Source organism: Bemisia tabaci, chromosome 6, assembly GCF_918797505.1.
Source record: "Bemisia tabaci chromosome 6, PGI_BMITA_v3".
In the NCBI taxonomy this organism is placed as follows: domain Eukaryota; kingdom Metazoa; phylum Arthropoda; class Insecta; order Hemiptera; family Aleyrodidae; genus Bemisia; species Bemisia tabaci.
Window position 1 is genome coordinate 5,192,382 of NC_092798.1, and position 23,757 is coordinate 5,216,138.

The window sequence follows — 23,757 nt, forward strand, 5'->3', positions numbered from 1 at the left end:
ATTTATTTTAAGTAATTTTTCTACCTCTTAGACCCCAATTAAGATTGAGTGTCACAGGTTGTTTTTATCTTAAATCTGGAGAATTCTGTATCAAACTCTCGTATTCATTGATTTTCTGATTTTATATAATGTATTTTTGGTAAAGTGCAATATGCAAAAAGTTATGGATAAACCATTTTTGGCTTTTGAATCTTGTTCTCATTTGTCAGTACCTAATTTTTCTTTCTCTGTATAAATATCACATGTAACACCAAAAGTATGTACCGCTTTTGTAAATGTTTTAAAATTTTTGCTTCACGTTTATTTTTAAGAGAATATTACAGGACTTTTCAGTCTTTATGTCAAATTTTCAGAGAAAATTCCACAAAGAGAAGGGGGAAAATGTCAACTTTGCACAATTAAAATGTCGGATTAACATTGAAGAAAGCATGATTTGATAGGAAATCTGAAATACTGAAAACCAAAATCTGTGGTTTTGTAAGTTCACAATTGATATGGTCTTGGACGAAGGTTTGGTAAGCAGTGGCTAAGACGGAGGCTCCATCAAAAACAAGAAAACATTATAGAAGTTTGAACTTTATTTTCTATTTAAATAAATAAGTTTTTTTTTTCAGTTTCCACCTTGTTGATAGACGTCATTTACATTTAGTCGTGAGTAGAATATGCTAGATAATTTAAAGCATTTAGGCAAAAATAAAATAACGAATTAAGTAAAACTACAGTCTTAAGCTAAATAATTACAGAAACAGATAAAAAAAGGTAGGCAGGTGCCTCCGATGTGAATCACAAAAAAGTACAGGGTATTGAATTACAACAGTAAGTATTCCGAGTTAAAACTCACACCACCATTAAGTATTTATACTTAAAAATCATCTGATACTGCAGTATACAGCCCTTATCAGTCATAATGACCACAAAAAACCAAGAGTCATAGAGGAAAAATTTTGGATTTTGAAAATAAAATCGGATTTGAACCAGATTGAGCGCCAAGCCCAAGAAAATGAAATGACTTTTTACTGCCTCTTGAGGAAAATAAAAGCATGCTCAATCTGAGTTCATTTTCATAATTAAAATTCTAGAAAGCCTAAAAAACCCCAAGAACAAACAGCATTGAGCGAGAAGATTACCAAATGCAGGGTGTCTTAAGACTCAGCAGGACAAAAAAAAATCTGATTTCCCAGGTTTTAACTAACCATAAGCATAGTAAATTGACTTTTTTAATTGAAAATTTGCATGCGTAAGACTGCAATATTCGGCACTGCTTTCACCGTAAATTACAGAAACATGTGAGCCTCTTTTCTTCACAAATTAATTATTCAATTAAATGAAAAACCAATTCCTTATCGAAAATCATTCCTCTCCTCATTTTTCACAGAGCATTAGACTCAATTTCATTGTATGTACACTGTACAGCCTTAATTTTTTTCATATTTCAAAATTCCAGACTTTTTTTTTATCAAATTCTCCGACTTTTCTCTGATTTTCCTGACCTGACATTTTCCAATTTTCCAAATCTGTAGACACCCTGCAAACATCAATCTCAGAAGTTTTATAAGTGATCTAAAAATGAGAACGCTGGAATTATTAATAAATAACTACCTAAACGACATATTATGCATTATGAAATTTTGTAACAAGTCTTATGAAATTTAAATAAAATAATTGACTTAGCCTACATGCCTTTAAAAATACGACGTGTATTTTATAGAGAGAAGTCTCCCCGGAGAGTTAAAAGTTAGAGAAAAGTTAAAATTTCAAGAACATAGCATCTCTGAGAGAGGTAGATTTTATTTGGGTACAGAACGTTTTGAAACAAAATAAGGAACACATAGCATTCAATACAACTTACAGGGGAGACGTAGGCTCCTGACTCCTATCAAGGAGTAAATAACCCACATCACAGAAACTGAAGTGTGAATGGCAAAATCTAATGAGTATACTGATCTATTGTTAAAAGATGTAATAGCTCCGGATAGCTTCAAATGTACGTCTTTCTGTCAAACGGTACTATGTGCATTACGACGCGAGCCCTGTTATGCATGTGTTACGCACAGAATGTGTAATTGCCCAGTTCATGAATTGGGCAGATTTTTGCTCATTTCATGAAATGGGCAATGTTGTTGCCCAAATTGTGAAATGGCACCAAAATTGCCCATTTCATGAATTGGGGCGGGAAAAAATTGCCCAATTCACGCATTGGGCAAAAAATGAAAAAAACGCTCACACTCAATTTGTGTAATTGCCCAATTCGTGAACTAGGGCATGTGCCAATTCGTGAACGTGGCAACTACTGAATATTTGGTTAAAAGGTACGAGAAAGGACAACAGTGCAGTAGCCCGGTTATCAAGATTCTATCACTTAGCCGATTTTAAGTTATTCGTTTTTAAACCTTTTTAGTGTTTTAGTGTTTTAATACGTTTTAACAGTTTTTAAACCGAGTTTTTTTAACATTCGAAAATTTATAATTTTACGTCAGTGGTGTTTTTAGTTAAGTGCTTGTTCCATCCATTTTTCAATAAATATGAGTTCATTATCCGAGGTCATTCAAAATACCTCGGCCCTGTGGACGGACGATTATGAGGAAGAGGTGCTACTAACTTTAAAGGACACTCGGACTGGTCTGAAAAGAAACCGTAATTTTTATCATATTCATGACAAATGTCAACTGCAAGAAATGTTTGGTGTTGAAAAAGCTGTACGAAAATGCGATGGTCGCGTAATGGTGACGAAATCTGCCGTAAGGGATATAATTAATAATGTTCACTCCTCCATAAATCACAAGGGTGAAAAAAAACCCACCTGAAGCTTGCTGAGACTTATGGAAACATTCCAAGAAGTATTGTGACCGCTTTTATAAGTGAGTGTGAGCGCTGCACAGAGAAGCACCGCAAAAAGGAGATTGGCCCAGGCATTGTCGTGAAACCAATAACAGCGACTGCCCTGAATCAAAGGGGTCAGGTAGACCTCATTGATTATCAGAGTCTGCCCGACGGAAATTTCAAGTGGATACTTCATTAGAGTTCATTACGAAATACAGTTTCCTGCGTCCCTTGACATCCAAAAAGGCTAGTGAAGTGGCAAACGTACTCCTTCACATTTTCTTAGATTTTGGAGCTCCCCACATTCCCCAGAGTGACAATGGTCGTGAATTCACCGCCGAGGTCATCAAGGAGTTAGGATCAGTATGGCCAGGACTTCTTATGGCAAATGGGCGACCAAGACACCCCCGAAGTCAAGGATCTGTTGAGCGAGCCAATGCAAGTGTGAAGGATGCTCTTGTGGCATGGATGCGTGATAACAATATGAAAAAGTGGAGCACTGGCCTGAAGTTCGTTCAATGGGGTCTTAACACTACCTACCACGAGGCCATCAAAATGGAGCCATATTCGGCAATGTTTGGTGTAAAGGCTAAAATGGGAGTTGCCTCTTCTGTGCCCTCCTGTTACCTTGAAAAACTTCAAAATGCGCTAGACGAAGAAGTGTTCGAAAGTGTCATTAATGGTTGTCAAATTATTACGGATGCTGTTATTGAAATAGCCGCCGACATTGAACCCAGTGACATAACAACAGCAGTACAATCAACTTACTTTCTTATTACTTACTACTTGCTTTCAATATTTTCATGCCCCAGTTCACGAATTGGGCAATTACACAAATTGAGTGTGAGCGTTTTTTTCATTTTTTGCCCAATGCGTGAATTGGGCAATTTTTTCCCGCCCCAATTCATGAAATGGGCAATTTTGGTGCCATTTCACAATTTGGGCAACAACATTGCCCATTTCATGAAATGAGCAAAAATCTGCCCAATTCATGAACTGGGCAATTACACGATCTGTGCGTAACACATATATTCTTATGGGTCTTAGGGCTCATGTCTTCATGCACATGGTTCTGTTTGGCAGAAATACGTCCAAATGAGCCGATGAGCCAGCGTTTCAACCACTAAGCAAAGGACAAAGTCAGTATTACACTCTTTCCCTGTCAGTTTTCTTGGCTGGGACTATAATAAGGTTTTTCAATGCTAACAGAACAGAACAAAATATTCCTCAGTATGTGGAATGTAGCCAAGTGCTAGAAATGATGTAAAATTTTTTTAAAAACTTACATTTTATTGATAAAATTTGACCAAAGCTTTTCGAAGCAAGCGTTTCATCATCAGGGTCAAAAGCGCTTGCTTCGAAAAGCTTTGATCAAATTTTATCAATAAAATGTAAGTTTGTAAAAAAAAGTTAAATTATTTCTAGCACTTGGTTAGATTTCACATACCGAAAAATTTGAAGTCCTATTACCTTTTGGACATTGTGCAAAAGTGCAATATTCGCTAAACTTGAAAGCATTCCTACTAGATATAGAAATCAAAGATGAGAATTGCATTTAACAGACTCTCTCTTGCCTATGAATAAGTTGGATGATCGTTACAAGCATTTAGGTCAAATTTTAAGTGCTTTTAAAGGCGCCTGACACCAAATGAGCCTCCGAGGCTGATAACTATGGTGCATTTCAAACTGATAAGCGCTTTTTTTATTTCAAATGAAAAAATGAGATTACAAATAAATATTTTTAAAGAAAAACTAAAGAGTAATAATAATCTAAATCGTTGGACAAGTAACAATTTGCGGGATCAAGTTTGGGAAAAGTTTGCAGAAATTAAAGCTGAACTATCAATTGAAAATCTAAAAAAGAAACAATTGATGTTTGTAGTTGTCAGAATAGAAACGATGAATAGTTTAACTTTCGTTTTTGTTCATACTGCCATCTTAATTTTTCTTGCACGATAAGATATATTTGTTGACGCATTATCAACACACCTGGAATCTACTGAAGTATCTGCTGTATCGAAATACTGCATAATACAGTTTTATTCTGGACTGCAATTATTTTGACAAAAATTAGGAGAGTTCATGAAAAAAATTGAATTTTACATACTCGATAAAAATTTAAGTTCATATCGAAAAGTAAGTTAAGAAATAAAGAAATCACAGATAAAATAAGATCTTACAAAGAACTTTTCATGCCTACTTCATGAGAATTTGTTGCCTAGAGCTTTAAACTCTTACGTAAATTGAAAACATTCTAAGACATAGGTGAGATTTTGGGGAGTAAAGCTCCATTACAATCATGATTTAATTATGAAATGAAACACTAATTTTCTCCCCGAAAAACTGCTTGGTTTTACTGAGTGCTAGCTCTGCTTCTTTGTGAGCTTTGAAACTAATTAGCATTGAAGGAGCAGTCAAATCCTCATGTTCGATCTTCAATTCGCCAAATTTTGACATGTGTGTCACAATAGCGCCTTTGTTTTCTACCTCAAAGTTTTGGACTAAGAGCTTTGTCGGTCGATGGTCAACTGAAAGTGAGCTGACTTTGGGTAAAACAGGCCTCCTGGGGACAACCGGTGCTGGGGCACTCCCTCCAGCCAGAAGTAGAATCTCTTTCTTGAGCTTTAAGATTCTTTTCTCTACTTCAGTCTTGTCGCTTCCTTTTTGCTGGGCAGAAAAGAGGTCTAGCTCTGCATCCAGTAATTCACGCTTCACTTCAGCCAGCTTCGCTTTCTTGTCGACTGGATTCAGGGCCCCTAAATCTGAGCTGACAGCTTTGAGTTTGCTCACACTACTCGCTAAACTCGCCCTTATTTCTTTGATACTGGCATCCAGCATTTTAATCGTTGCTAAAATGGAGTTTCTATCTTCTGCGCTATGCGACCCTTTCTCCAGTTTTTGGATGAGAAGCTTCTGTTTAGCAATTTGTTCCACGAGTAACTCCTGCTTCAACTTCAGCAAATTTGCAGTGATTTGCTTAGCTTCAATCTTCTTCTTTTTGACGATGGGAGGTTTAATGACTTTTCTCCTTTGGTCTAAGGTGTTGGTTGTGCGTAAAACAAAAGGTCTTAACTCTTTTTTAAACTTATTTTCAGTCTTGAAAGTTACAGGTGGAACGTTTTCCACTTTTTCCACTGCAGCCTCACCTTGCATCACAACTTTGATGAATCGGTTTCTCATCACTGGTGCAGGGCTTCGTAGAGCAGCAGCCGCCTCGTGGTCTTTCGAAAACGTCACCAGCGCTGCACCGGGATCATCATTGTGATTCACTTTGATATTAACAACCTTACCGAACTTAGAAAAGTGATTGAACAAAAGAGTTATTGTATTAAGCTTTGGTGGAATACACATAATTTCTAGAGTACATTTGGAGGGCTCCTCTTGGACGGGCTTTGGTCCTAAACGGCTAAAAACATCACTCTTCGACTTTCCTCTGTCACTCTCTCCTCGGAGCAGAGCATCACTCATTATCTTCTGCGATACCCACTCTGAGAGGTTAGTTTTAATGCTGGTAGGGTTATAATGCGGACTGGAGCCGGGGACTTCCAGCGAGTTGACACTTACAGAGGGCTGTTGAACGGGCAATAGAGGAACGCTGGAAGGTTCCAGCACGACTGGATTCGAACCATGGTCAAATGGACACATGTCACCTCTCATGCAGAACCCCTTTTCCTCAAAGTCAATGCACCTTTGCTTTTCAGAATAGCTGGTTGCACTAAAATCTTGACTCAGTAAGTCGAGACTAGCCTTTGGCTCATGACTAGACTTTCCGAACAAAGGAGAGAGGGGTGAAGGGTTTCTATGTCTATAGGTTGACCTCTTGGGGGAATAGGAGCCTGATCTTGAGCGTGACCTAGATCTGAGAGGTGACCTGGAGCAGGATCTAGTCCAACTGCGCCGTCGGTTAGAGTAATACTTCCTATCGGTAGAAAACTTGCGGTACCTCTGAGCGTAGGGTGGTCTACGGACTGGTGACCTGCGATACCGTCGTCTTTCCCACGAGTTGGAGCGGGACCTCGAGCGAGAACGTGGGCGTGGAGATCGAGTTTTAGAGCGCAAACGCCCGGAGCGAGATCTCGACCGAGGGCGCAAATTTCGCGATGTTGAGCGCTTGCGAGGAGATCGCGATACGGAGCGTCGCGGCGACCGCGACCTCGACTTGGTCCACCGCTTGGGTGGAGGGCTTAAAGATCGTCGTTTTCTTGGGGGCAAATCATCTTTCTGAGAAGATGTTGCCTCAGACTTTGTTATTTTTTCAACAGGCTTATCAGGGAGTTTGTCCCGAGGAATTTCTGTTGTGGCAGAAACTAGGGTCGTGGGAGAGGTGTTAGCAACATGTACAGGAGTGATGTAGCTCTTAGTAGCTATGGTGTGAAACAGTGTGTCGACAAAGGCGACGGTTTTCTCTTTAAAGAAGACTTCCAGCTGAGAGATGGCTTTTGTTCGGAGCTCGTCCAGCGGCTTATTTTTCTTGACCAGAGCGTAAATATATTTCGCCAGTGCGACTGGGTCGGCTTCGATCATGCACTTCACTTGCGAGGCGAGCCATGCCTTCAATGCGTCCGGGTCCTCTGCATGGTTATAAAACAAGGCAGTCTTAGTCTCAGCACATTGATAACTTTCACAACTAAATAAAAATGTGTCATGTCCGTACCAGCATAACCTATTTCAGGGTTTCTACTACAGGGAAAAACCAGGAAAACCCGGGGATAGAATTTTGAGGGAAAACCCGAGGAATTTGACGCTGACGCTTAAAATTATCGCTTTTTCAAATGGAACTTCTGTCTACTTGAACGAATGAACATTAATGAGCACAATATTTTTTCTAGAATGGAATTGTGTGGGAATGAAGTTAGAGGCAGAGGTGGTTTTTTAAGTTGACAATTATCAGAACTTTGGGTGAGTGATTATGTTACACCTCTCTGTGACCAATGAGTCATAAATGGTTATTTTATGCGATCAATCAGGGGGAAAACAGGGAATTGGAAAGTTGAAAAGAGTAGAAACCCTGAGACATCCACTTACCATGCACAGAGGCTTTTTGTAGATACAATTAAATGTTCGTGAATAGCACACAATGTTATTTAACTAGGATTGATCTAAGAACAATTTCTAAAAACAGTTCAGTTACAAATGCCTGGTTTCATTTACATTGCTCCCTCCACAATGAGAGATTGCATTTATTAAGCCCCATTCACTTTTTCTTTCCTTCACTTTCATTCAAACGATGAAGGAAATAAGGAGCTAATGGGTTCCAGTTACAGTTTTATTACGAAATATGAACTGATTGCAGTCTGACGCGCGTATCTTTTTGACAGAGTGTGTGAGAGATTGATTTTGCCAGATGTGATAAATTTACGAGGAGGGACCAAAAAAAAAAAAAACCAGAATTTTGCAGTAACTTGGCAATGATGGAAAATATCCGGGTTCCACCGCTAGGTGGTGTAACTAGGAGCTATGAAGAGTCACTATGCCAAATTTCAACGTTGTGGCACATTTTGTTTTATTTTGGCGGGACTTGGTGTAAGGGGTTGTCTAGCGAGTTCATCGTTTTTGAAGATGAGTGATTTTCACGGGCAATGCGCGGCTAACTCGGTCAATTTTTGGAGTAAATCTTGCAGGGAACATGTTTCTCTCACGACAGAAGTGAATACATGTTTTTATTTGTTTTAGAGTGTGATTTATTGCTCGAAATTAGGCTGGATGCCCAGCAGCAGTCACTGGCTAGAACGCTAAATGGGGGATCAATTCGGCAACAACGCGTTTTAGGCCCAAATTTTTTACAGCAATGTTTTGAATATTTCTGTATTACATTCAAGTGATATCTGCTAGTTAATTAAATGATCTATAACCACCCTCACACACAAAAATGCAATTTTATTCATTATTTGCATCAGTTCTGTCCGATGGAGATGGCGGTTTGTAGCCTTAGAGGAGTTTTGGGCAAAGACATTGAATCATGTAGACCGTGCATCCTGTGTTACGGAAGGCCAAGCAACTGTTAAAAATTCGCATGTGATGAGTGGTAGCACCAACCCGCATCGATGAGTTCGTGTGTCCCAGTTGCGCACATCTGCGCATGCGCAGTAGCGGCTCCAGTGAATTTTTGTCGGATTGTGAGGCTTTTTTCCTCGGTTAATAAGTAGTTCAGAAAAATGAAACAATGCTATTCGGGTGTAAAATTATGTGTTTTAAAACTTTTCTTCTGAGGAATTTTGTCTGAAAATGGACTCTAAACGAGATATTCGTGAAAAATCGAGGGCGGGCATGAATTCTCCATTGCTTCTCTCCAGTCTCTTCGAGTGCTTGGGACACACGCTCTCTCCTCTTCCCCGCCTGCCCATCATGGGGCTCCGAGAGACTTGCTTCGCTCCGCCTGTACTAAACCGAGCCGGACGCACGGTCTACGTGATTCAATGTCTTTGGTTTTGGGCGATACAGCACCATTTTTAAAGTGAAAAACCGAACTTACACTAAAGTTTTTGATGAGGCTTGTCCTTCAGAAGCAGCACTTCAAAAGGTTACCAGAGAAATTCGTGTTTTTATCGAGTAAGAGAGAAAAACTTGAGCGTTAAGTGTTGTTACGGAAATGGACCCATCTTCAAAAATGACAAACTCGCAAGACAACCCCCTAAACCAAGTCCTGCCAAAATATAACAAAATGTGCAACGATGTTGAAATTTGGCATGGTGACTCTTCATAGCTTTTACTTACACCTCCTAGCGGTGAAACCTGAATATTTTCCATCATTGCCAAGTTACAGGAAAATTCCGGGTTTTTTTGGGTCCCTACTCGTATGCATTTTATAAGAGAATATGAGCTTTTTCCCTCTATAATGAGAATTTCAGTTAATACTCAATTTATCCTACACAGCAAAATCACCACCCCTGTCTACCGTTTTATTGCATGGCAAAGTGAGCATGAATTTTCCATTAAATTTAAAGAAGAAAAATACATAAAAGTCTGGTACAGACATGGCACTATCTACTTCACAATCCCCGAAAATCTTTTCTTTGAGTACCGTAAAAATTACTGCTGTTTAGACCAATCAAGACTGAGAAAAATTTGGATCTTTCAGTTATGAATGTAATATTTTCATGCATACACTATGGGAGCAACTTGAATTTATTCCTAGTAGGATCAATTTTATGAGAGAGAAATTATTTTTTACTTTGAGGCTACCTGAAAGCCTTCTGCTTGACATGATGGTGTCACTGTATTTACATGTTTCCAAAAGTAAAACATTCACAACTGTAAGATTCTTGGACCGATGATCGACCTGTTTCATGGAGGCTCTGTCTTAGCTTCCGGATGAGAATAAAAATATGCTTGACTTCAGTCTAGTTAAAGGTACGAAGACATATTTTAAAATATTTAAAAAAAAGAGAGTTGATAAATTTGCCGAAACCATTCAATGCCGCTGAAAAAAACTTAAACATTTGGAGAAGAGCAGAGAAAACACACAACCTTTCAGTTTCACAACATAGCACCGAGCAGCTTACATGCTGTAGTCATCATTTGCCACAATATAATTTGAGATCATCATATGTTATAAATACAATAGCCAAATCGTAAAATTTCAAAGATAGCTAATTTCTCTTCCTTCTCCTCCTGATAGTGTTGTTGAATTCGTTTAACAACAGTTAAAGATAATTTGAGATTCTCCCTCATCTCAGAGTTGGTTTTTATTAGCCTTTTCTAGACCTGCGATGCAGAATCTTCACATTTTGATGCCCCCATTTGGAAGCTTTTCCGCATTTCCCTTGTCGGTTTCCTAAAAATTTTTCCACCGAACACCTTAAGTCTAGTTTTAATATGTTTTTTTAGTACGCTGGCATTATAAGGTATCAATTTTGTGCGCTTTATCAGTAAGACATACGACGATTCCAAGAAGGAATAACGGAGGGGGAAAAACTAATGATCAAAGCTGTCGTAAATTAATTTGATTCAACGTCATAATCAAAAGAGAGGAGAGAATGAGAGAAGTAATTTTCAATGATAACACGATTGTCTTCTAAATGGACTGGTCACCATCAGCCATCCCTTCCCACAAAAAGGTGACCTCAGAATAAGAATAGTAGGGGCCCAATCTCTACGACTTAAGTTCTAGAAATAGAAAACATCAATTCCTTACAAATATCCGAGCTAAACACAAAAACCACCCCGAATCGAATTTATTTCTCCCTTATGAAATTGACAGAAGTAGGCATGTTGAATATAATTGAAAAAGCAGGTGGAAAATTTCCTTTTCTGGAATTAAGAACGCAAGGAGGATGAATTGGAAAGATGGAAAAGTTTGATACACTGGACTTTTCAATCATATTGACCATCTGGTACAACTGTATCTGTAATCTTCGGAGAACTTTTGCTGAGAGTGAAAATACAAACTCATTCTAACTCCAAATGGAATTGATAGTACAAAGAGAAAAAAAAAATCTATGAGTCTGTTGAACTTAAAGAGGAACCGACTAATGGCTAGTGGTTCTGACGGTTTTGAGGCATAGAAAAACGATGAATAAATAGTGCTATGTAGCTATCCATCATCATTCCATACCAAGAGCCTGAAATTTTTCAGGAAAATGGCCAGAACAGAGTTGAATCCATACTACCTAAATAAAATAGTATTTTAAACAAAACAAACTGCGAAAAGACCAACACAAAGCCTACGAGAAATAACCGAAGTTCCATTTGAACAAATTTTTTTGCAGACATTAAATATTTTAATACAATAACTGCTAGTCAGCAGTTGTTGCGATGACTTGTGTTTGTGATCGCGACTACTTACGATGACTTATTCTGAAAAGAAAATTGAGAAAGGTAATTTGTAAGAGAAGATACTAACCGATTATGTGCGTCTTGCTATAGGGCTCCAGGTTAGAGTACAAGTGTTGCATTGGCATTGTTGGCTCGATGTTACTGTACACGTTGTCACCAGGCTCAGAAGCTGTAAAAAATAAAAAGATGGTTTTTGAGCAATCATAGTTAGTTTAATAAACATAGTATATCCACAAAAAAATTATACTACTTCATACACAGCTTCTACTTTGCCAGGTCCCATGCATAATGCAGGGTTCTGTATTCCCTCAGTGTCATGGGCTGATAAATGTTCTACACTCATCCTAAAAAAATTACACAAAATTTCAGGGACATTTTGATAACTTATCCTTGAAGAAAATGAAACAGATTGGAGATTTTTAAGCATTGAAGTTGAGTAACACATTTGAGCATTCAGCCAACAATAATAAGGCTAATTGCAGAGATCATGCTCTTAGTCTTGAACGCTCATTCTTGATGTTCACTGCCACCGATTCAGTTTGTTGAAAATTATTCTGACTGTGAATAAGAGAGTTAATTTTCAATTGTAACAGGATGTCTTAAGGTGGAACAGGTTATAATTAGGGGCGCTGAAACTTCCAAGGGTCCCTCAAAATAAATTTAGGTTCCCTCATTTTAAGTTTTCGCAGACAAATAAAGAAAGTGACAAATAAAGTAAAGCGGTTGGCAATTGGGTTCCCGCAAAACAGCGCGGTCAACAGTTTGGTTCCCCGAAGAACAGCGCGCTTGAAAGTTTTGCTCCCTAAAAACAGCACACTCAACAGTCAAGTTCCCCCTACACCCTAAAACAAAATTAAAAAAAAAAAACCTCCCAAGGTTCCCCCAATTTTCTCATCCTCACATGAAGACCTTCAATCAATAACAGGCCAAGTGGCAAAAAAATGAAAATCGAGTTATACCTCAAATAGCCTTCTATGTACCAAGGACAACAACCCCTGAAGCGGGCTGAGTGCCACGACCATGATAGTAGTGTGTAAAGTGCCCCAATCGGTAGCACTGCGTGGTATGTGCTGGGCAACCTGTGGGAACTAACTGGTGAATAACTGAAACTTGACTTTTTGGCACTTAGGCCGTTATTGATTTATGGTCTTCACATGGATTCCCCCATTTCACACGAACGGCCGGTCACGTGGTTGGGAAGTTTCTGCACCCCTGGTTATGACTGATTCATACCTGTTACAGGGAGTATATTTGAATACACTGGACCAGAGTTTGTGCCAGATCTTTTTGTTTCTGGCGCTGCTGTTTGGAGTGGAACTGAATATGATGGCTCACATGCTCCAGACAGCTGGTAACTCTTTGGAACCTGGAATAGATAAAGAAAATTAAATTCACGATTACGTAGTTGACTACCAAACTATGCTTTCCATCACCATTTGAATATAATAATTATGTACAAATACACTTACTGAGAAAAAATACTCCTGCATTTGAGATATGTTTATTTGCCTCTTTTAATGTTTGGAATTTTATATATGGAGGGAGAGGGCTCAAAGGTCATGTCTAGTTACCTCTGATGGGGGATAATATTGTCATTCTTTCAATTACAAGGCCAGCCAAGACTCAGGGGCACAGGAAGTTTCAAGCCATTCTCCAAATTTAATCGACCTCCCTTCATTCATATCCAAAATTCCAGATCAGTTCCTTCTCAAGACAAAATAAAAAAACCTTGTCGGCCAAAAAAAATGGGCTATATTACTGCAGTGTGCTGTGAAAATAAAACTTTAAAAAAAATCTGATAGGATTCCTTATTTTTGCCTGTTCTTGACTTCTTGGGCCTTATCTCTACGGGATATTTTCATGAGATTTGGCCCAAGTTTGAATCACAGAAATGAAACTTCTGGGATTTTTCCCAGTTACTGTCTCCATAAGACGAGGCTCATACAGTCCTGCGATTAGTTTTCGTGGGAAGATAAATTAGTTAAAGTCGAGTATTTAACCAGGACAAAAATAATAATTGCACTCAATTGACAATTAGACACATTATTGTAACTAAACAAACATTAACAATGGAGTAATCAACAAAATATCGCACAATTCGTTTCTACTTCTTCTTCCTCTCTCGGTGGGTCCGAGGAGTACAAGTACCATACATGGTACGGGGAAAAATATTAATTAACTCAATATTTTTCCTGACTTTGTAAGTAGGATTTTGCCCACAGACAAATCCCAAGAAACGGCCCGTGGAGACAAGGCATCACAGAGGTTCCCCATTGAACGCTATATATAGCTTCTGCACCCCTGATTCGGCACTGGCATTAAAGACGTAAGAAAGGAACCAATATCAAAGCATTATAGGATAAAAGAAAAAAAAAAAAAAAACCATAAGTAATCTGAGGGAAGGCTGTGGTAAAATACAGAAGATTAGGAGCAGGTACACAAAAAAACTGGGATGTTTCAAAATAATTAAAATCTCATTTTCGACTGGAAAAAAAGCATTATAGTTGAGTCATCAATTTGATGTTTTGGCGAGACAGACTGATCACACGCAAACAAACCCTGCCCATTACCGCAAAACCAAGGCATGTAGAAACAAAGATTAACAAAATAAATTTAGGAAAAAAGTTATGAAAAAATTGACAAAATCAATATTTTAGCCAACATACTTGTGGTTGTGGTTTCTTAGGCTTCGGAGGTACTGCTGGACCGACTTTTTTCAAGGGCGATGTTCCCATTGGCTGATTCATTTTTGGTTGGAAGCATTCAAAACTCCTTCGGTTTCCCCTAAAAGAAGACAGTAAACCAATGTAAAGCAAGATATTTTGTTTAAGTTTAGAGCAGGCTTAGACTGAGGGTTTTAAAATGAATGTAGTACTGGTACAATGATGCAGAAAAAATGTAAGTACATACTTATAGTGCGTCACACTGTACAAATGCATAGAAGTTTTGCTCAAGATTGATGGTCACTTTAGCTTGATTGAAAAAAATACGCTGTCATTAAAAGATAGAACAGATTTAAACATTCATGACTGTGTCATGGGGTGCTACCCCATCAAAACTTTGCTTGTACTTGGTTACTTTAAGGTTATTCGATGGACGCCATTTTTTGTGTCAGAATGGCATGCGATATATCGCATCAATTGGTTCCATTTTTTCAGCTACTCGTCATTTTTCTCCAATTTTGAGATCGCAATTCTGTTGTCAGGAAACTTAAGCACTCACTTGCCAATTTTAACGAAGAAATTCAACGTAATAAAGGCGTGGTATTTTTAGAGAGAAAATATCGGATTCGAGTACAGTTTCGATATCAGTATCGAATGCGATGTTTTCTCTCTGAAAAAACCGCGCTTTTATTACGTTGAATTTCTTTGTTAAAATTGGTAAGTGAGTGTTTAAGTCTCTTAGCAACAGGATTGCCATCTCAAAATTGGAGAGAAATGACGAGTAGCTGAATAAAAATGAAACTAATTGATATACGGAACTAATCGATATACCCCATGCCGTTCTGACACAAAATATGGCGTCCATCAAATCACCTTAACATTCACTTTTGGAACATCTATGCAGAACAACTCCAGCTCTCTCTATGACTTAAGTCACTGGGTTACAGTTGAAGCATGAGTTCTTTTACGCAAATGTTCACAAATTAAGCAACAGCTTAGGCTGATCTTAAATAATTGATCATAAGAGCCAAAATTTACTACGACAGAATCAGAATTGCATTCCAACTAACTTACATCCCTCCAACACCTAAATACAAATTGAGCTCCGTCTTGAATCACAGTTCGCTTGGTATAATTAAGTAAATCTGAAGCTATCAGTGGTAGTATTTTTACTGAACTATCAGTCAGCAGAAATAATGTTTAAAACATGAATCACTGCAAGTTAATATCTAACACCTAATAGAGAAAGCAAAGGCGTCCGATTTGTTAGAGCCAGTCGACTGTAGATATGACCGTTTCTCCGCCAGTCTTCCACAGACTGCAGATTCTAATCCGTCAACTTAGAAGTCATAAATTCAAACTGCATATTATATGATGGCAGCGATTCATCTGATAAGGTGAGAACAGGACGGTGCCATGTTGTAACGACAGATGATTCTGTTCTACGCTCTGAACTTTCGGCCGTAGGCACCGATAAGAACAGATTAAAATTTATGGGATTTGCCACTTAACAAACAACTGAAATAGCATGACTAGTAAAATATGTGAGCGAGTGTTGATGGGAAACTTACCAGGTAGGTTTCTTTGGCTTCAATAGGCAGTAATTGTGTCACTACTTTTTCACACTGCTCTTGTTGTGCAACCTAGGTACTGAAGGTTAGCAGTTGCTCTTCATCTGCTAACTCGAGGAGTGAAATTGGGAATAATGGAAAACATGAAAAAAGGAAGGAAGGAGGATTCTGAAGAGATTTAGGAAAGGCCAATGGCCTGGACACCCCGCAACATGCTGACGGCACGAAAGTTTCGCGTGAATCACTCACGAATGACTCACAAAGAAGAACTTACATTATCAAGCGGAAGGAAGGGCAAATTACCGGCGAAAAAATGGGGCGAGGCACACAAGATTAGAAATTACAAACTGAATTTTCGGCACTGAAAATCCGATCCTACATCATTTGACACTGATAATCCGGTCCGACATAATTCAGCTGAAATTCGATCAAATTCCCTGAAATTCCCGAGTCGTAGGGAATAATAAGGGATGGACGAATATTGAGGTCGAATGCGATTATTCGAAACTTATCGATTGCGATTATAAATGCGATTTTTTGAGAAATCAAATCCCGCATCGGGTGAAAATACTATCAATGGATGTAGAATGCTTGGGATAGGATACGGGAAAATGCATGCATGGCCGCCATGTTGAATCCCCCACTACAGCTGGACCAATATCGAATATCGTATCGCATGCGACTATTCGATTATCGCACTATCGATTCTTTACCATAGCTTCCAACGGGGACATGGCGGTATTCGATCATTCACAAAAGTTGGCAAGAAATCCGCCTCAAGCCACCGGCTTCGTTTTCTCACCGGCTCGGCTATTCAGGAGCGAAGCGTATAAGAATGCCCCCGGGCATCGCCTTACTTGTTGCGGCTATTTTACTCGTTCCCGGGTATTTCGCGCTAAACCAATCTATTCCTGGGTTATTTTGATCGTAGATTTCATTTCTGACCTTAATTTCTTCAATAAAATGACGCAAATATACAATTTTACGCGTTCTTCCAAACTTTCCGGAGAAATATAAAAATTTTTAAGTTACTCAAAGATAAATTTTACTCGTTCTTGTGGGCATTTCGTGTTGAAACTCGGAGACGTTAGAGAATTTCGATAGTAAAATTCATTTTTGACCTTACTTTCGGTGATTTGTTGACACAAACACATGATCTCGGATCTCGGATCTCGCGCTTAAAATGAAAAGGTACTCACCGATAGATTGTACTCATCTTCGTAGACATTTCGTGTTGAAACTTCGCAAACTAATGGTACCTAGGTACATAAGTATTTTGATCGAAAAATTCATTTATGACCAAACTTATCTTAATGTATATGATGACACATGGTGAGGGGGATATTTTCAAACTTGTAGTAGAGTGAAAAGAATTGGAAAAGAATGTTATTCAAGAGCTGCATGCCGCGAGCATGGCCGCGAGGGGCCTAGAGAAGCGAACTGCGATCGCGCGGCGAAGCGCTCGGTGTCGGGACGTACCGCTCTCCCCGCCCGCCTTGATTCCGCCGCCGAGCAGTGGCTCTGCGCTCAGCCACAGCCAGCAGCCAGCTCAGAGCATGCTTGTCCCGCTTTGTCCGCGTCCGCGCAGCGCGCGCCACCTCCGCTCCGTCCGCTCTGCCGCTTTCCTATATCGACGGTGAAACTACCAAACCACGTATCTCGTTTGCGGTGTTTAAAAATCTACGCTCGCATTTTATTTTTTTAAAGTAGACCAAATCAATATCATTCCTTGAAATTTTCACAGAATTTTCTCCGCACGAAGAGGAAAAATCACAGAAATTTTCAAGACTGGACGTTAAGTAGTTTTTCATTTAAAAAATAAAGTATGACAGGAAGTCTGCGACGTCGCAAACCGAGATACGTGGTTTTGGTAGTTTCACCGTCGATATACTATTATGGCTGCTATTAGTATACGTATTTCTGTCTGTCTCTCTTTTGGTTTTTAATGCAATTTACTTATAATACATTTTATGATAATATTTGCTAAAATTGGACATATTTCTATTAAACGGAACTAAGCGCCAATTTGAGTTCCTTACTTCCTTTTGAGGAATTTAGAATCCCGGATAGCGCGTCCTGTCAAACGGACCTAAGCGCAGGCCCGCCACATCCTATCTCGGGCCGCGGTACCAGTTTTAAGGCCCGGGCCCCCAGCACAGAGGGAGTCCGGGGGTCTCCCCTGGGAAATTTTTAAAATTTTAAATCTACTTGTATTGGACGCATTTTGAAGCTCCCATGACGGAGATTTTCCATCAATTTCTGCAGAATAATTAAATCTTAGCACAAAATACTTTTGGATTGTTGCATTCTAAACACCTGGAAATTTTTTTCGGGAGGGGGGCAGATGATAATATTTTCAATTCTAGGGTGGTCCAAGCCTCCCTGAACTCCTCTTTTGTACGTCTATGGCAAGGAAGTTGAGCCATTGAACTCGCGGATGCCCAGACTGGAGACTCTTATTAGCATCCGACGACGGAAGAAAATGAAACGCAGTTACTAAAAATATCACTTTATACTAAAAATCTTGAAAATAGATAGAAATCTTCGAAGCAGTAAGGAAAATTCCACAGTGCCCCGGCATTTTTTGAAAATTTATTCACCTTTTGCAAAATTTTTGGGGGAAACTTTTTCACTTTTCCTTTACGAGACAAGGGTTACATCTGAATTCGTAGTGGTTTTTCACCAGTGGCACGGGCCCCGGAACCAGACACCCAGTACCCCCCCCCCTCCCCTCCCCTTGTGGCGGGCCTGATCGCAGCTTCCATCAAATTGCAATTGCCCGGAAACTAGGAGGACCGCACATCTTATCCCATAAAATCGTTCGCCCTTTAAACCGATTTTGGGGGATTAGGCTAGACTGGTCAATGAGTCAACTGTTGGTCTAATTTCATTACGTGAACGCAGAAGAAAAACGGGGTAAAAAAACACTGATGTGTGATTACCTAATTTTCAAGGACAATTCTATAATATCTCCTACGATTTTAAATCGATTAAAACGCGTACCTAATATCCAAAATCTAAGCTCAGATTCAGATTCCTCGTGAAAAACTGATGCGATTTCATGCATCATATGTTACAATAGCGTAAAGGAAAGAGGTTTAATGACGTATAAAAACACTAATGTGTGATCAATTTTCAAGGACAATGATGTAATTTTTCCTACGATTTTAAATCAATTAAAACGCGTAATATCCAAAATCTAAGCTCAGATTCAGATTCCTCGTAAAAAACTGATGCGATTTCAAGCATCATATGTTAGAATAGCGTGAAGGAAAAAGGTTTAACGACGCGTTTAGATTCTGTCTACTACCCGTTTGAATTACGCCGCCGTGCCGGTCGCCCGAGATGCAACCGAACGGGGAGGCGCCGGCCGGTGCTAAGCAGCTCGGTTTCGTCCCGAGGAATTTCTCACCACGATAAATTCTTCACTGAGCACTACCCATGTTGCCACGTTGCATTCATGTGCTCGAATCAGTATGCTACGTTGCGTTGCGTCTCTTTCCTCCACGCTATGCTCGGGTATGATACATGAAATTGCATCGATTTTTAACGAGGAATCCGAAACTAAGCTTCGATTTTGGGTATCACGCGTTTTAAGTCACATTTTCCAACTTCAAAAATCCGAAATGACGGACGTGGCTAAAAATGCTATCTCGGCTCCTGTTCGATGGATTTTTGTGAAACTCGGTGTCAGGGTATGATACATGAAATCGCATCAATTTTTTACGAGGAATCCGAATCTGAGCTTCGATTTTGAGTATTACGCGTTTTAAATCAAAATCTGTCAAAATTCAAAAAATTGAAAATTGGAAAATCCGAAATGACTGAAGTGGCTTAAAATGCTATCTCGGCTCCTGTTCGATGAATTTTTCTGAAATTCGGTGTCAGGAGGTATTTTTCGACGGGAAACTCGAATTTTTAGTCAATTTTTTAAAATTCTCAACTCCAAGTTGTTGGACGTGGCCCAAAATTCTATCTCGGTTTCTGTTCGTTATAGAGCTTTGTGAATTACGGGAGCAGGGGTACTTTTCGACGGGAAACTCGAATTTTTAGTCAAGATTTAAAAATTCTCAATTCCAAAATTGCGGACGTGGCCTAATATGCTATCTCGGTTTCTATTCGTTCGAGTTCGGTGAAACTCGGTATCACGTGGTATTTTTCGACGGAAATAACTCAAATTTCTAGTCAAATTTCCAAAATTCGTAAACCCAAGATGGCGGCCGTGGCCTAAAATGTTATCTCGGTTCCTGTCGGTTTTTATGAAACTTAGTAATGGTATAGGGGAAATCATTCCAGTCAAATCTTCAAAATTCGAAAATCATGATGGCTAAAAACCAGGTCTTTAATGCCTGAAGTAAACTATTAAATCAGTTCTGACGTGGAAAAAATTTTACCTTTGATGAATAAGAGAAGGAAAATAGAAGGAGATAAAAACATATAAAAAATTCAGCTTATTGCACAAAAAAATATACATCTGAAATTAGACGGGGACAATGTCTTGGCAAAGGATAGGCTATCCCAGGGGCCGACGCAAGCCTGTCTGAGCCTCGAGCAAAATCTCAATCAACAAAATTATTTTACTTTTGCCGGCAGATTGGTAATATAAATGGAAACTTTTGTGATTCTGGGAGGCCCTACCGGGCCCCCCAGGCCTTGGGCCCCGCGGCTGGAGTCCCGGCAACCCCCCCCTATGTGGGGGGACTGCCTAAGCGCCATGGAAAATCATTGCGAGAACTAGCTGTTCTGGACGCGCTTTGCGCGTCCGTCACGGCCAGCCAAAGAGGCTACGCCCCCTGGACCCCCGATCACTCGTTACGCGAGTGACATTCGGCTCGCTCCGCGAGCCATTTTTCTCAATGATTGGACGTTTGATCACTAACATGTATGCATTTTGGAGACTCTGGAGGCAAAAATGATTTCGTCATAGAACCTTGTTGCTGGAGCGTGCCATCATTTGCACATGAATAGATGTGTGGAGATTAAGCGATGATGGGCATCGATCATTTCTTCAAGACGCATTTAACGGGGACGTCATCCCATCGGTGGCGGAAAAAGACAATCCATGGATCTCCTTCCGCGATTTGACTCGCTGAAGTAGCAAAAGTTCATCTTTACCTCTTAAGAAGATTATCAGCGGCGTAAGGGTCTAAAAACTGCTCAACGATAGTAAAGTTCGAGTTCCGAATCGCAATGAGCCCACTCGTGTTTTTTCTTATATTTTCATCGCATATAAAGGACCCCGCACACCTCTTATGGGAAGCTGCACCACTACCGATTGCCTTCTGACTTATGTACTTCGATTCTCCTCAAGATGCTGATCAAAAGTTATAATTGCGCCAACTCTCTACGATGCACCGTTTTCGCAAAAAAGCTAAGTGAAGATTCAATTATTCGGCGACTATGAATAAAAAAGAAAAAAGCATTTCAGAACAGGCCCGATGTAAATAAGGAAAATACGTACCTAACGCATGTCCGTCTTCTTTTCTGTACCTGCCGACTCTAGGGCTATCCCCCTCCTCCCGCTCTCGATGCGTCCGTTTGACGCTCAACTGATTTGGATGGTCGAGGAAAACGGCGTGCGGAATCCGAGATAAGACTGCCCGTCCGTCGGTGCGGGAGTTCCCCTGATTTGTTCACTCGAGTACTGAAATGAGGAATCTTTCTGGCTTTTTATCGCCAAATAATTGAATCTTCACTTAGCTTTTTTGTGAAAACGGTGCATCGTAGAAAGTTGGCGCAATTATAACTTTTGATCAGCATCTTGAGGAGAATCGAAGTAAGTACATACAGGGTGATCCAAAAGTCCCTTCCACCCCCTCTAACTTTTTACCTAATTGAGATAAAGATTTGAAACTTGGGGGATATTCCTAGGTCAAAGGAAGCTACTTTTCGGCCCCCCTAAAATTTTCAGGGGGGCCCCCCTTGGGGGGGAAACGGCCCCCAACTTTAAATTTTCAAATAGGAAGACCCCCTTTGTAATAGCTCGTTCGAAAGAGCATAAAAAAAGAAAACTTTTCGCGCAAACCCGAAGTCAATATCTTAAACCGTTTCAAAATGGCGGCCGGTTAAAGTTCAAAATGGCCGAAAATTGGCACCTCTGCTATTTGCACATGGATTTGCGCGAAAATCGGTATGTTGGGGTATTTTGACACGAGAAAAACGAATTTGACGTTAGATTTTCAAAAAACCGAAATTTCCAAAATGGCCGCCGGTTAAAGTTCAAAATGACCAAAAATTTATTTTTTTATAAATCTAAGTTCAAGTTTGTTTATCTTATGCCAAAATACTCTCAAATTCCAAGTTTTAGGCAAATCCATCAGGAAAAAACCAAGGTGAAAATTTTCGGCCATCTTAAACTTTAACCGGCGGCCATTTTGGAAATTTTAGTTTTTTTGAAAATCTAACGTCAAATTCGTTTTTCTCGTGTCAAAATACCCTTACATACCGATTTTCGCGCAAATCCATCGACAAATAACCGGTGTGAAATTTCGGCCATTTTGAACTTTAACCGGCCGCCATTTTGAAACGGTTTGAGATATTGACTTCGGGTTTGCGCGGAAAGTTTTCTTTTTTTATGCTCTTTCGAACGAGCTATCACAAAGGGGGTCTTCTCATTTGAAAATTTAAAGTTGGGGGCCGTTGCCCCCCCAAGGGGGGCCCCCCTGAAAATTTTAGGGGGGCCAAAAAGTAGCTCCCTTTGACCTAGGAATGTCCCCCAAGTTTCAAATGTTTATCTCAATTAGGTAAAAAGTTAGAGGGGGTGGAAGGGACTTTTGGATCACCCTGTATAAGGCGGAAGGCAATCGGTCGTGGTGCAGCTTCCCATAAGAGGTGTGCGGGGTCCTTTCTTTGATGTTTTTGTTTTATTCTCTCTGATTGCATATTAGTAATTATATCCTCATTTCATTTCCTTTCCCTTTCCTTTTTCCTTTTCTGTAGCATCTTTGTCCATTTACAATTATTATTTTTTTTAAAATAGCTTTCCCCTAGTACATAATTGATGCTTCAAACGGAATCAATTGTTTTAATGACATTTCAAATCATGGGTTTTCCCCAGGAAGGCAGCCTCTCGTCCCTCCCGGACTCTATTGTTGCCATATATTAAGTTAATTGCTTTTTTAGCACTTTTCCCAATTCAAATCCATGGAAAATATTCACATTTATCGCACAATCTGGCAACCTCTCGAGCGAAATAGAAAAAGGTAGAATCGCTGGAAGTCTGAATCCTTCGAAGTTTATATTAATGATGATGATGATGATAGGACGGAATAAGCCGGACGCCCGATTCCGCCGCCAATCCAAGCCCTCCCTCTACCTTCCTCACCCCATGGCGCTTAGGTCCGTTTGATAGAAATACGTCCATAACATGTAGGTAATAGGTGTAATTTTCCTCTTTCTTCTAAATATTTGGGCAAGCAATGCTTGCTTTGCTTATCCGGACTGCACGCCACTGACACAACCCCCCCCCCCCCCCCCCCCCCTTATGTGTCATCATCGTTTGTGTCATCATATATATTAGGATAAGTTTGGTCATAAATGAATTTTTCAATCAAAATACCATTAGTTAGCGAAGTTTCAACATGAAATGTCTAGCATACTCTATCGTTGAGCACCTTTTCTTTTTACCCCCGAGATCATTTGTTTGACAAGTAATCTGAACGTGTTCCAGCCAAGTTTCAGAGTGAAGATTTAAAGATTTTTAGAATTGCTTTGTAATGAGCTGATAGGAATTTGTACGCTCTTTTAAAAAGGTCTTTTAACATTTTCCTCCAAAGTCTTTACTTAAAAGAAAAATTAGTAGGTCACTGATTATAAGAATTTTTGCCTCCGCCTTTCTTAAAACCCTTATTTTTGATCTCGAAAATTATTCTTTCGAAAATTTTGTGTAATGAAATGATAGGAAATTTTACGGCCGTTATACAAAGTCG

General features: G+C 39.6%; 1 protein-coding gene across 3 annotated transcripts in view; it reads right to left on the reverse strand.

Moving 5' to 3' along the window:
* LOC109038500 (thyroid receptor-interacting protein 6) overlaps nucleotides 1-17,255 on the reverse strand; it is a 32,011-nt gene extending 14,756 nt beyond the window's left edge. The window contains exons 1-5 of one of the 3 annotated variants that reach the window (XM_019053565.2): nucleotides 17,029-17,255; nucleotides 14,262-14,379; nucleotides 12,829-12,961; nucleotides 11,663-11,764; nucleotides 561-7,391 (exon numbers count right to left, since the gene is read on the reverse strand). In XM_019053565.2, coding sequence (XP_018909110.2) covers nucleotides 5,125-7,391; nucleotides 11,663-11,764; nucleotides 12,829-12,961; nucleotides 14,262-14,379; nucleotides 17,029-17,057 — 2,649 coding nt within the window. In that variant the 5' untranslated portion in view covers nucleotides 17,058-17,255 and the 3' untranslated portion in view covers nucleotides 561-5,124. Of the gene's footprint in view, nucleotides 1-560; nucleotides 7,392-11,662; nucleotides 11,765-12,828; nucleotides 12,962-14,261; nucleotides 14,380-15,829; nucleotides 16,462-17,028 lie in introns of those variants that run through there. The other 2 variants (XM_019053566.2, XM_019053567.2) reach the window with 2 other exon arrangements.
* Nucleotides 17,256-23,757: the final 6,502 nt, after the last annotated feature.